The 14,961-nt window shown below is 39.9% G+C and overlaps 1 protein-coding gene and 1 pseudogene across 13 annotated transcripts in view; one reads left to right on the forward strand and one right to left on the reverse strand.

The window, feature by feature from the left end:
* The window catches only part of PARD3B (par-3 family cell polarity regulator beta), a 1,282,024-nt gene that overhangs the window by 575,504 nt on the left and 691,559 nt on the right, over window positions 1-14,961 (forward strand). For 7 of the 13 annotated variants that reach the window (XM_072620099.1, XM_072620095.1, XM_072620096.1 and 4 more), the window contains one exon: window positions 11,878-11,940. The exons of the other annotated variants lie outside the window; for them this stretch is intronic. In XM_072620099.1, coding sequence (XP_072476200.1) covers window positions 11,878-11,940 — 63 coding nt within the window. The remainder of the gene's footprint in view (window positions 1-11,877; window positions 11,941-14,961) is intronic. 13 annotated transcript variants of the gene reach the window in all.
* On the reverse strand, window positions 7,110-9,640 carry LOC140510875 (solute carrier family 25 member 3 pseudogene; annotated as a pseudogene).

A 14,961-nucleotide genomic window follows, 5' to 3' on the forward strand; every position in this document is an offset into this window, starting at 1 on the left:
AGAATGGGATTGATTTTATATTGAAGATTCATTAATGAGATGTTGAGTGACTGGGCAGTACCTCCCCACACAAAAACACACGTATATTCATGCATATGTAAACATACAGATTAGAAATGTTTGAGCTAAATTTACTGCTGCAAAAATAAAAGTGAGGGATGGCTGGGGTAGATGGGCAAATTTTCCATTTCCACGCCAGTGTGTTTATATAAATGTTTCCATCTTTATGTCTCCACAAGGAGCAGAACAACTTCCGTCTTTTTATCTCTTTTCAAAACTAATTTAAATTTGAGCATTAAAAAGACTGCTTTCTACCATATGTTTGTTTTAGATAAAAAACTAAATCTCTCCTAAACATAAAGGCTTCTGAAATCTGCACTGCTAATACAGGCTTTGAATCGTATGTGATGGTAGTAAGAGCTCCAGAAAATAGCAAAGGACTGTTCTGGGTGATTTAAAACATTAGATGTTTTAGAGGCAACTACTGTAATTGTTTTTGGTTACACTTGTGGTTAATGAAATTAAGCATTTGATGGATAGGCAGCATGGTACAATGGAAAGAGTCCTGGACTGGGTCCTTGGAACCTTGGGATCTCAACCCCAGCTCTGTATTTCATCCCTATGTGCCCTTTGCCAAATTACTTAACCTTTCTTGGCCTCAGTTTTCTTATCTATAAACTGAAGAGAGGTTGGTTTCAATGACCTCCGAGGTTTCTTCCAGCTTTTAAATCTATGATCCTATCATCCTATGTCCTAAGAAAGTAACCTGCCCCTTTAATTTTTCTTTCTCTCTCTCCCAAAAGCACTGAAATCATTAAGAAAAGAAATCATCTAACGTTAAGAAAAAGCAATGATGACTTTGGTTAAGACCTTGAAACATAATTTGCCAGTTGGACCATGATCGGCCAAAAAAAAAGGGCTATATAATCAGAATTTCTTTTTTTTTAAAGGAATAAATGCTTACATATGATGAGATACATCTTTGAATGATATACTTCATTTATATATTGTTATATTCTCATATTTATCGATATACTTTGAATTATATACTTCATTTGGTTAAGACTAAATGTTAGGGAAAGACCAATTCCCATACCCCCTACTCAAGAAACTACATATTTACTGGAAAATGTTATACTGGAACATACAATAATTTTGATCAAAATGCAATTGAATATTTCTTTGAAATAAAAATGATATTTATATATTATCATAATTACCCTTCAAATGTAGCGTGGTATTAACTTTTATTTCTCTGCTTTGTATAAACTCAAAGTCTAAAACTGTTGTATTTTATCTTCCCTTAAGAGGGATATTTGCCACTATTGAGACTGATTGGGGGGTGGAGCCAAGATGGCGGAGCAGAAAGACGCACATACACATAGCTCCGAACCCATAACCCATAGAACGGCTACAGGGAAGTAACTCACGGTGAATTCTGCACCCAGAGGCCACGGAACATTGGAGCGAGGGAGATTTCTGTTCCGGAGAGACCTGCAAACCTCTCGCGGGGGGTCCTTCGCGCTGCGGACTGGGCGCCGGGACTGGGAGCAGAGGGCAGCCCTGCAGTGGCCACGGCACCGAGAGGAGAAGATCCCAGCGGGCTTCAGGGCCGGGATCTCCAGCGGCCACGCGGGTCACCCACAGAGGGACCTGCAAACCTCTCGCAAAAGGTCCGTCGCGCTGCAGACGCGGAGCCCAGCCCAGACCTGCTGCGGCCGCGGCCGCAGCACCGAGAGAAACAGATCCGAGCAGGCTTCAGGGACGGGATCTCCAGTGGCGTCACAAGACCCTCCACCCACAGGTGATGGGGGGTCGGTGAGAGAGTCTCTTTGGCAAGTTGAGGGGGGAGTGGGGTGCCCCCATAATTCAGGCCCCCCCGGGAGGTAGAAGCTGAGAGGCGGCTGCAGACAGGGGCTCCCCAAGTGGGCTGGAGCCTGAATCCATTGTGGAAGGTCTGTGCATAAACCCCCTGAGGGAACTGAGCCTGAGAGGCGGCCCTGCCCCGACCTGACCACCTGAACATAATCTCATACTGAATAGCAGCCCTGCCCCCGCCAAAAGCCCTAAGGCTGGAACCTACATTTGAATCTCAGACCCCAAACACTGGCTGGGAGGATCAGGAGGTGAGGTGGATGTGAGGAGAATATTCAGAGGTCAAGTCACTGGCTGGGAAAATGCCCAGAAAAGGGATAAGAAATAAGACCATAGAAGGTTACTTTCTTGGCGAACAGGCATTTCCTCCCTTCCTTTCTGATGAGGAAGAACAATGCTTACCATCAGGCAAAGACACAGAAATCAAAGCTTCTGTGTCCCAGCCCACCCAATGGGCTCAGGCCATGGAAGAGCTCAAAAAGAATTTTGAAAATCTAGTTAGAGAGGTGGAGGAAAAACTGGGAAGACAAATGAGAGAGATGAAAGAAAAGCATGAAAAGCAGATCAGCTCCCTGCTAAAGGAGACCCAAAAAAATGTTGAAGAAATTAACACCTTGAAAACTAGCCTAACTCAATTGGCAAAAGAGGTTCAAAAAGCCAATGAGGAGAAGAATGCTTTCAAAAGCAGAATTAGCCAAATGGAAAAGGAGATTCAAAAGCTCACTGAAGAAAATAGTTCTTTCAAAACTAGAATGGCACAGATGGAGGCTAAGGACTTTGTGAGAAAGCAAGAAATCACAGAACAAAGCGAGAAGAATGGAAAAATGGAAGATATGTGAAATATCTCATTGGAAAAACAACTGACCTGGAAAATAGATTCAGGAGAGACAATTTAAAAATTTTGGGAGACTGATTAGGACATGTATATAACAACCTCAAATGCTTTTTGTGAAGATATTAAATAGAATTAAAAACGGAACTGAAAACTTCAGTGCAAACTGAAGAAATACCAACCAGATATCCTGTTCTCCTTTGCATACTAGAAACTTTAAGTTAATTAGTTCACAATATTACTGATCTTCCTATTCCTTAGTAACAACCTGTGAAAACTAATACCTATTAAATATTTGGTTATGAATTAATCTTTCAGTGAAATAAGTTTTCTTGCTGCCTCTTTAAGTATTATACCAGAGGATGACTTGGCCAAGCATATGACATAGATGGGTCTAAAATCAGCATATATGATTTATTAATGTAGTTGTTTCAATAACTCATGTTTCATATTACCCCTCAAGAATGGATCTGGGATGCTACAAACCAGGTCTTCTTTCTAAGGAACTTCAGATGATTCACTGACTCCTCAGGTAGGGTTGAGTCAGGTAAGTGGCTCAGTAGATAGAACTGTGGGCCTAAAGTCAAGAAAACCTGAGTTCACATCCAGCCTCAGACACTTCATAGCTGTTTGACTCAGCAAGTCAGTTTCCCCAGCTGTGAAATGGGAAAAATAATAGTATCAGCCTCCCAGGATTGTTATGAGGATCAAAAGAGAGAATAATTATAAAGCATGTAGTCCAGTGTCTGGCACATGGTAAACATTATATAAATGTTAGCTATTATTATTATTTTCCCTAGGCTCTTCTGAATTTGGAACAATCAAGTAATCAGGAAGCATTTATTAAGCAGCTACTATGTGCCAGACACTGAGGATATAAATGCACAAAAGAAAATTAAAAAATTCTTGCTCACAAAATATGATGATGAAAACAAGTCTCCCTGTATATTTATAAGTATATAATTTTATATAGCATAAGAAATACAATATATACAAAGTAGTTAACTACAAGATATTTTGGAAGTGAGAAAACTAGCATATGGGGATTAGAAAAGGTCCCATGAAGAAGACATTATTTGAATATCCCTTAAAAGATTCTTGGAGGTGGAAGCAGGGAGAGAGTCCATTTCAGGAATATATATATACACACACACACATATATATATATATATGTATACATATATATACACACACACATATATGTATGTATGTATATAAGATGGTTAAGTCAAAGACACAGATGGTCTCAGGAACAGAGAGAAGACCAGTTTGGCTGCTTTGCAGTATGTAAGAAGGTGCAGTTGAAGTCATTTATAATGAGTAATATGGATGGAAAGCTAAATTGGGGATAAACTGGAGAATTTATTTTATTCTAGAGGCAAATCTTGATTTATAATTTATTTTTGAGGCAAAACTTACTGGAATTTTTTGAAAAGGGGAGTTGCATGGTCAAATCATGGCTTAAGGAACATTTCACTTATAGATATAAAGGTCCTCAGTTCCTGCCCCACTCAGGCTAATAAAGCATTGTCTCTAGGAGAGAGTTCATTCAATCCCCAAAGAATTCCTACCAGAGCTCATAAAAAGTCAAAATCTTTTCTTTTCTTGTGCATCTTGGCCTTCCCCAGAAACCTCCTCATTTCTCCCAACTTATAGGACTGTCCTGGATGATGACCCTCTTCAAGAAGAAAGAATTTGGGTTGCTGGGGAGTAAAAAAGTAACTTCCTAATGACCTCATGTTTATGTTTTAAGTTCATAATAGAGTGACAGAAAAGAAATGGGTCTTGTTCCTCCACATCACAATTTCCTGATGTACTCATCACTTTTCCCTGTCATATCTCCATCTGGTGATGGCTCCTTCTCTCTTTGGTGAACTTGGATTCAGTCTGTGTGTTTCCTTGTTGATCTGTGTTTCCATCTGGCTCTCCTTTCTTAGCAGAAACATTTGACTCCCAGGAGAAGCTCTACGGATGTAAGCAGGCAAATACTCAGTAACTCATCTCATATTTCTTTCTCTGATTGTGAGTTCCTTGAGGACAGGGACTGGTTTTGCCTCTTTTTGTCTCCCCAGCACTTAGCACAATGCTTGGCATGTAGGAAGTATTTACTAAAAGGTCCTTGACTTGAATCTCTCTTGTTTTTCTCATTGGTTTGTTACATCTTATTTTTATTGTTGTTTTATATCACCTTCTCACTTCCTCACCCAATACATCTCTTATACAAAAATCACTTTTAAAAAAAGTCTCTCTCCCTTGGCTCTAAGTTTTAGCATTATAGTTACGTAGCATTCAGTTCTCTTTCTTGTTCGTTCTGTTTGCATTCTTGTGTCGTGGTTCTGTTTACTTCATTCCATTCACTGAATTTTCTGTAGCCATGGTTCCTTAGAGCATAGTGATTTTCCCTTCCATTTATATACAATGATTTGTTTAACCTTTCCCAGTCAATGGGCATTTACTTCCAGCTTCTTCTAATACCACAAGCATGTGACTCAACCTTGGATTTTTCTGTTTTCTAGTAAGTCAGGCAGTCAATAAACATTTTTAAATGCCCACTATGTGTCAGTAATTGTTCTACGTGCTGAGAATACAAAGAAAAGTAAAAGACAATCCTTGACTTCTGTGAGCTCACAATGTAATGTGAGCTCATTAAAAGACACTGCAAAGGGAAGGGGGGCGGGGTATCTAGTTTAGGTGGTATAATGAAGGTATACAGCCTGGTGGAAAATGATGCAACACCTGCACTGGGCCCCTTCCTTTAGCGGAGGATCTTGGTGGAGCACCTCAGGGTCCACCCTCCATCCTCTCTGATCAGAGGGATGGAGGGGACACAAGGGCACAGGTACTAAGAAGATATGAATTTCAGAGTTGAAGTGATCTTGCAAAAAAAGATGAGTCTCTAGAGAGAATAATTAAGTCCAGGAGAAGAGCTAATTGGAGATAGCTCTGGAATAAAGTCCTCATCATTAGGGAAGAGAGAAATTCACATTTTGGGGGGAAGTCATATTGTATCCCCTAATGATACAACAAGGGAGAAATCTTTGCCAACCTCCTATGGCAAGCCTGTGTGAAGTTTATTTTAGTAAATAATATTGTTATGTTGGTTTTCTTGGTACTGAGAAGACCTGAAAGATGAGATTACAGGTAGATCCCAGCCAATGTGACTGATTCTGTAAACATATAACCTTAGATAAATTAATGTTATAGGAAACAATTAGTTCCATGAGAAAAAATGTTTTAATTTTCATCTTGGACATTCAGCTGAATGATAATAAATGGGTTTTGGTTATAATATTTTAATCATGTTATGTCAAAACAGCTTCAGTTAGGGCAGTATTATATGAGACATACCTGTATTATTCTTCCGGTTCAGTTAAAGTCTGTGTGTATCTGTGTTTTTCTCTCAAATAACTGGATCAAGTGTAAGCATTGATCCAGATACTGAACTTTCATCTTTTACTGTCACCTTAGTGCTTTTCATTGATGGTTGATCTGAATTGTTAAATTTATATTCAAGTTCCTTTTGATCATTAACTTGATTTTCTGGTACTTCTGGGGAGCAATAATCATTTCAGAGTGATTTTAGTATTATACTTCAGAAATTTAAGGGTGTCTGATTTGGTTGGTGTGGGTACTTTCCCCATTGACACAGATCATAATTTCTCAAAAACTTACTTGCAGATCTCTGAGGGTTGCTGCAGCTAAAACAAAACAAAAAAAGAGACAATCACAAAATGACACTGAGATCAACCTTGAGTTTATATAAGGATGGTCTTCAGATGAAAGATCTGTAGTCTTTTGCAAGGTCCCTACTGGAAACCTTTCCATCTTGGTAAAACTTTCCAGGGCTCGTGTTCCATTGGCCTGGCTTGGTAGAATTCAGAGTCCTTTCCCTGCTACAGTGAGACATTTGTCTTGAGTGGAGAGATTTTTGGTATTGCTTGAAGATATTTATGCTCATCAATAATCCGTACATTGATCTTGAAACAAGGTGTTACTTATAACAGGCAGTAGCATACTTATGCTGTCATGACCTAAGATGGATAAAAATATGGAATTGTGCCATCTGAGTTGCTGATAGAGATTTATTATGATATTCATTGGTAGATAGGGATGGAAGGAACTATAGAAATTTCTTTTGTAGATGAAGCTGAGCACCAAAAATATGAATTGTCCTCCTCAGGTATATCACCTCTAGTTAGGGAGAGAGCTGGTACTAGAAACTGTCTCCTGACTTTTTTTCCCCAGTTACATTTTGAAGCCCTTGCATCAGGCAAGGACACAACCAGTAATTACATGAGGAATAGATGATCTACACAGTCAAATATGTAAAAGTTTCTTTTACATTTGCTTTGCTCAACACTTGTCAGCAAGCAGATTAAGTCTGTAGTTAGTCTTGATTCATCTACTGTGTCAGCCCAAGCTTCTTCTTCAGAGATTCTGGCATCTTAGGTGGAGGAGAACAGGGAACTCTGAAACAGAATTTTATGGAGTCACAGATGACCCTCTGTAGTGCAGTCAGGGTACCAATCATGATCATACCGGCAAAGAGTATGTATCCTTTCATGTATCTTTGAACCCAAGCCTTTGGAGGACCTGTGAAGCTGTGCTGCCCTTTTCCTTATTCAGCACAGACACCACAGAGTCAGGAGGGTGAGACATGATGGCAGAGAAGACACCAGCTATGTAGCCTGCCACCAACGTCACCACTAGCTCTTCTCCCTTTGAGCATTCACTTCGAGGGCTTCAGAAGAATGTACTTGTACCTGGCCTCAATAGTTCATTCAAACCAAGCAAACTTCATCATGGTATATGGGATCTGTCTCATTCATAAAGGAGCAACACCCTTATAGAATGCAAAGAGGCCCTCTTCTTTAAACCTTCTTGGAGCAGTCTCCCTCAGGGTGTTGGCAGAACCTGACTTGGTCTGAATTCTGACCTTGTCAGCTTCCATCGGAGCCAGGGCAATACCAGCAAAGAATTCAGCCCTGGATAAGGCAGCCAAATAAAGTAATGGATGCCAGAGGTAAGTGTTTCCCTCACCAAGACTTCATAAAAACCAAATTTGTAGAGTCCCTGCAGTGAGTAGGCAATGAATGTTGGAGCCCATCCTTTAGCCAGACCACGAACACCATCTTCTCAAAGTGTGATGGAGAATCCATTAAAGATGCCCTTGTATTTCTGGGGGTCCACTTGCCTCCTGTATTTCACTTAGTTGAGGAGTACAACAGCAATGTGTGTCAGGCCACAGCTTGAGATCCCATCAGTGCCACAAAGCGCATAAAACTTCACTGAGCCGGATTCACAGCTGTATTCTTCCACAGTGGGCGGGGCAGGGGCAGAGGCTGTGGAGCTAGCATGAAGTGGAGAGCACGCTCCAGTGGGGATGGGTTCGGCCTCATGCTACAGAAGCTACAAGTGAGGGATTGGCGCTCTAAGTGCTTCACAGGCAAGTACATCTTCCTAAAATGATAGAAACGTTACCATCTGGCAGCTCAGGCAGACTTCAGCTCACAGAACTGACTCCTGACTCTTAATCACAGTATCTTCAAGTCAAAGCTCAGAGGGATGTTAGAGGTCATCAAGACCGACTCCTTCATTTTACACATGAAGAAATGAAGGCCAAGAAAGCTTAAGCAATGTGTCCCATAACTAGTAAGTATCTGAGGCAGGATTTTAGCCCAGATGTTCCTAACTCAAAGTCCAGTTCTCTGTCTACTGGGTCACCTGTCTGTCATTATTCTTTAATTCTCATTTACATACTCTGCCATCACTAGAATCAATGGGGAAAGGGGTGGGGAGGAGCCAGGGTCACAGAAACCTACATGTGCTCCTAGGTCCTCAAAACAGCAAATAAAAATTAGCTTAACATATTTTAATGAATAGTAATGTGCAACCCATTCCTACAAATATAGCAATCAGATAGGAATACAGATGGGACCTGTGATTTCCTTCATTGGTATAGGGAACTCTTAGGTGAGGAAACTCTTTTTACTAGTGCAAGTCTGCAACTTATAGTCTTACAGAATTTTCTAAAGCCTTCAGAGGTTAAGGGAGTCATCCAAGGTCATGCAACCAGTATGTGTCAAAAGGACTTGAATGCGGGTTTTCCTGCCTAGAGACCATCTCTGTCTATCCACTAAGCCATGCCACTTCTCAGAGCACAGTGATGTATTTGTGCCAACTGAAGGACAAAGGAACCATGTTTCCCCTTGCTAGAAAGGACTAAGCATTTCAGATAAAATGTTCTGTCTGTTGAAAATGAGAAAATAATGGCAGTAATAATGAAGTTATATAATACTGTACTTAGCAGTTAGTTTATATATTAACTCAGCTGAGCCTCTTGCCAACCTGTGACAGTACGAGCACTTTGAAACCAGAATTCACAGACTTCCCTAGGTTTGTGTCCATGTAATTTTGCATATTAAAAATTACCCCACCCCTCCACCACAGTTGCACTGAGAAGCAAATAACAAACATGTTATTTTTATAATAAACGTGTTATATTAATGTGTTGCTGACATTGGCTTATCAGTATTGTGTACTCCAGCTTGCGTAACAAATTAATAGCATGACCTCTGTATGAAGTGCCTGGGTGGTCCTTCAAGGTACTTTCAAGTAGTTGATTTCATTTATCTAGTGTGAGGTCACAAAGGCTTGGACAGCTGGGGCTAGTTCCACATCCAAGGCAGATGATCACAGCTTCTTTTCCAAGAGCATAAGGCTAAAGGTGCTGAAGGTCAAAGCTGCCCCTTTGAGATTCCTGGACCGTTCATGGTTCAAAGGAGCTAAGGTCAAAAAACAAAGTGGCAAAAGGTTAGGAAGTGCCTCTGTAATTGAGAGATCTTTGCTTTCTCTTGGTGCCCCTCTCTAGGTGTTCTTGAATGAGTGAGGCCTCCATCCTAACTTGTCCAGCCGGAGCTTCAGTTCAGCCATGTTACCATGCCTAAAATCCATGTAAAATAATTCAAGGAACTCAGTCTCCTGCATCAGAAGAGGAGAGTGCCAGGCGCCATTCACATCCCTCTGATCCTGTGACAAAGATCATTTGGGGATGGATGTGTGTTTACACAAAAGTACCCTTGGAGAATTTCCCCAAGTAGTAGGAGCAACACCTTAAGACTGCTACTTCTTTTCCAGTCTAGCCAGAGATTATAACCAATTCACTAAAGTAGAGTAATTGAAAGTCTCAAGAACAGTTGATAAATCACACAGCTTTGTGCCAAGCTTGCCTAAAAGAGATTTGTGTATGGTTTTCATCTGTCTGCTAGGTCTTGGTGATTTGAATTTAGAACTTTGATGTTGCCAGTAATTGTTTGCAACTGCTGAACCAGGCCCTGAAGGGGTTACAGATTTCTTCTTCTCTCATCTAACTAAGAGTAGGAAGGGGGTGGGTTTAGGGATGGGCACTTCTGCTTTTTCCAGTTCACTAAAAGATGTGCCCTAAATGGAGGAGGAAGTTGTGAACCCCACAAACATAAGCTTTCTGTTTGGGGGAGCAGGCCACCCACCATTTCTTTGCTTCACGAAACTTAGTGATTCCTCCCATGTAAGAGACCACCCCCAAATCAGTCTACACTGAAATAAAAACAAAAAGCTCCTAACTTTCTAAAACTTCGTAATAGGATACATTTTAAGATACACTCCCATGCTTCTTAAAGGGCCCCAAAACAGAGAGGAGGGGAAAAGTCATTCCACTGGAGTGAACAGTGTTTTTTATCAAAGTTTCATCACATTTTCACAGACCATAAATGCCTCTTCTGAAAAAGTGGTTTAACTGGTTTATTCATTCATTGCTTAGGAAATGCTGGAGGTTGTGTTCTCATAAGCAACACCTATTCACTCCGTTTGGAAACAGTTGCTACCTGTAAGATTAAAAGTGCTACATTTGGAGGCTTTTGAATTTGTCCTCATTTCCTCAGTTCTCACTCTTCCTCCACCAGACCCCGTAGATGTAGATATACAACATGGAGCTCACCATCTTCAGGCCAGTGTACATGTTTTCTGCCTACCTGATGCACCATATTCCTTCCTTTCAATTCATGGTGTTGGGAATTCTGCTTCAAACTCATTGACTGCCTGAAACCTTCTCACATATAATCTACCATACTATAACTGTTCCATCCTGCTAGGAATTTAATTTAGCACACACTTATATCCTATATGTATTTATTGTATGTGTAGACAATTTACTAGTCTTATCATATTTCATGTATTTTTTATCTGTGTTTGGATCTGTCTTAGCTATTCTTAGAATTGACATTCCCTAAGGGAAAGGTCCTTCACTTACCCAGCCCACCCCCATCTCTACTAACTTGCTAGAGTTCTCAGTGTAAAACTGATCAAATTCAGCAGACACTGGTTAAACTGCTGGGATGCAAGGGACTTGCTAGGACTACAAATGTTTAAACAACCCCTGCCCTTAGGAAGCACCTACTTTTCTCTGAAAGGAGAAAGTAAGGCTGGTGACTTTGCCCAGCCCTCCCTCACTTAAATCCAATTCACTTGCAAGTTGTGGCATCACCTCCCTGATGTCATGGTCCTCTTTGAGAACAAAGGACAAACCACAATAACAACTTGGTATAGAAAAGCAGTAACCTTTTATGTCATGTTTAAATTGACACTGGACTCCAATTTAAGGACTTCTAGAAGGGTATCAGGCACTATTTTATCCATGGAACATTTAAAGATCTAATTTCTGTATAAAAAAATCTTCTTCAACTGAAGGCACATATCCTTGGGATGATTATAGCAACATATTTTGAAATGAATCTGTGACTATCTTCAGAGAAAAATTACAACTCCTGATAAAAATCCTATACCCTAAAGCTTCCCCCTGTCCACCTTACCCCAAAGTTATTTTTTTTAATGATGTTTTAGAATACATCCCATTTATTCACATGCATCATCTTGTGGTCAATGAGTATACTGACAATAGTTTTGGGGTTTTTTTTTTTAACTCCTATGTGATATAGACATCAGGAAAATTGTTTTACAAACAAGAAGTAAAGAAAAGTTGTACAAAATATTGGTTTATTTGAAATCTTTTGCTCCTGGTAAAGCACATGTGTTCCCTGATGAAGAAATATTTGAGTATAGTGTTTGGACAGCTAATTCTGCTAAGATTTCAGTTCATTTCTTTTGTGTGGTTTTTCCATTACGCTGCCCTCAAGTATGCCACAGCTGCTGCATTCATCACAAGCGAGGCGCCAAACTGGGTCAGGAACTCCTGCAGAGTAAGTGATCTCTTATCGGTACTTTGACATAAATTGTACTCTTATTGATATCACCATCAGTGTTTTATGGATCTCCAGATTGCAGTGCACTGGGGCTGCTTAGGCACTAGTTGGAAAGTCCCATCTGAAGCCCATTAAGAATACAAACAAGGAAAATCGAATGTTGTCTCCCAAAATAAATCATGTACCATTTTCACTAGTCCTTTTTGGGGGGGGGGGGTAATTTCTTTTATTCTTATTTAAGTGTTGACAGTGGTCATGGAAAGCTTGGAGGCAAGGGAGTCATCAACAATAGTGGAAATGTGCTTTAGTAGAGATAGTTATTCCTGCAAACCTATATGCCAGGGTCATGTTGTCCCATGTCCTTGTTCCATAGCTCCTTTAACTGTGACTTTCCAAACAACTGGGTTATCACTTCTACTTTTCTCCAGTCTTCTACCATCTCTCCAAACCTCTCTTCCAAACTATTCTGCAGAGGCCTCATTGAACTGGAAGATGGTTTAAAAGCTGTCAGACCCAATTGCCTTAGTAATCCTTTGTATCTTATTTTATGCATTAAAGAATATTATTTTGAGAAATCACTTCCAGGAGCCTCTTTCTATACCTTCAATCTCTTAAGAATTCTACTCAGTGTTTTACAATGTCAACCACCTCTTCTTATTCTCTTTTTTCTCCCTTGGATTTTGTGACAGTGTAAAATCTTGGCATCCCTTTTATCTGCTCTTTCAACATTTTTGTCACCCCTACCTTTATATGTACTTGTTTCCTCTGGAAATTGATTTAGAATTACAGAATTAATGATACAGAAAGGAACTTAACAATCCTCTTTTCTAACCTCATTTTATAGCTGAGGAAACTGAGGCACAGAGAAATTAAATGGGTTGACCAGTGTTCCTTAACCAGTTAGTGACAGTTCTACGTGTAGAACATAGGTTTTCCAATTCCCAGGAGAGTGCTTTGGCTTCAGTTTCAAATAACATCTCAATAAAGCTGTCAATCCCTAATTTAAATGAAGTCCTATATTTCTCACCAAATTTAGAGCTTACTTAATTGGATTCCTTACTATTTTATATTCTAATATCAAAGACAAAATTTCTGTAATTCTCCCCCAAGCCAGCCTCAATATCCCATTTTGTCATTTTAATGTTCACTAAACAACTAAAGTTAAAATGATTGTATTTCATTTCCTCTGTCGAGCTGTCTAACTTTCAGTAATTTTATTTTCTGCAGTAAAACTCAAATATGCCCATTCTTGTTTGTCTCACTGCCTCTACTTGCACATCTTTACAAATCTCAAAGCTTCTTTCTACCTAAAAGGATTCTACAAATTGCCATTACTTGAAACATGTCTAGTGCCTCCTATTAACCTTAGGATCAGATTCCAACTTTTTTTCATTTCCTTCAAAGTTCTATGATAGTATCTCTACTCTTCCTAACTGTTCTCATCTTCCAATGGGAAGGGGAAGCAATGGGAACAAGAATTTATTAAGTACCTACTATGTGTTAGACACTATGTTAAGAACTTTGGAAACATCATCTTATTTGCTGCTCACAACAACCTTAGGAGCTAAGTTATTTTTTTTTCATAGATGAGAAAATTGAGGCAGGCAGAGATGAGGTAATTTGCCCGTGGTCACAGACATACTAAGTGTCTGAGATGGGATTTGAACTTGGGTCTTCCTGACCCCAGGTGTAGTGAGTGCTCTGTGCTCTGCCTATAGTTGGCCTTGTAGCTGCTTCTTGAACTTGATCCTCCCAGTTCTAGTTCAAGGCTTCTTTTCAAGTCATCTAGAATACTTTGGACCTGTAAAGAAAAAGATGCTCGTTCTATATCTCTCTCTGCCTTCAAATTGTAGCCTAGCCTTCTCCAAAAAACAAACAAAAAACTTCCTTATATTAATGTCAGCTTATCTTCAAACAGACTGTGATCTGAAGCATTAAGGACCATTCAAAACTGAATGAAAATATCAGCTCTGTTTGAAAGAGCTCTATTAGTGATGCAAATAGGAGGTTATACACACTAGTTATTAACATAATGGAACCCATTAGAAGGTTTTCTATGAGATATCTGGACTTGGAGAAATTGGAGTTAGGCAGAGGAAAGTAGAACTAAGGTAGGAGTTTTCCCAAGAGGATAAAGCACTAGGTCTGGAATCTGGAACACTATTCTTCCTGAGCTCAAATCCAGCCTCAGATACTTGTCCACCAAGACAGCCCCAAATAGAGTTACAAAGAGTCAGAGACAACTGAAACAACTGAACAACAATGTAGGGTTTGTTTGGGGGTATATAAGTGGCTCAGTGGATGCAGTGCCTGGCCTGAAGTCAGGAAGACTCATCTTCCTGAGTTCAAATCCAGCCACAGATTCTTCCTAGCTGTGTGACTGTGGAGAAGTCACTTAACCCTGTTTGCCTTAATTCCTTCATCTATAAAATGAGCTGGAGAAGGAAATGACAAACCACTCCAAAACCCCAAATGGAGTCGCAAAGAATTGGATATGACTGAAATGACCAAGCCACAACAAAAGTGTTTGTTTACTAAAATTTTTAAATGGTGCTAGATGTTCTTGGATTTGGGAAGTCCATTAACCCATTTGGAAGAAGGCATGTTATGGAACCACAGCGCTAAAGGACTAATATCTCTAATACCCAATGATATGGTGGAAAGATTGTTAGAGTTAGAGTCAAAAGATTTGAATCCCCATTCTGTCATATTAGCTTTGGGACTTGTAGATAGAGCTACTGCACCTCAGTTTCCTCTTCCCCAAAAGGGGATGATACCAGGCTTGTCAATCTTAAGGTGGCTGTGAGAATTAAATAAGATCATGTTCAAGAACCATGGAAATTTGGAGTTGAAAGGAGCCATCTAGACTTAAGTCTGGTAACAGTTTTCTTCTGCCACAACCCGTCTGCCATCAAAAAGCTTCAGTGACAGAGAATTCACTGCACTCAAAAGTGACCTATTCCACTTCTGTACAGCTCTAATTATTAAGAAGTCTTTCCTTGTATTGTGCTGAAATCA

Source organism: Notamacropus eugenii, chromosome 6, assembly GCF_028372415.1.
Source record: "Notamacropus eugenii isolate mMacEug1 chromosome 6, mMacEug1.pri_v2, whole genome shotgun sequence".
Taxonomy (NCBI): Eukaryota; Metazoa; Chordata; class Mammalia; order Diprotodontia; family Macropodidae; genus Notamacropus; species Notamacropus eugenii.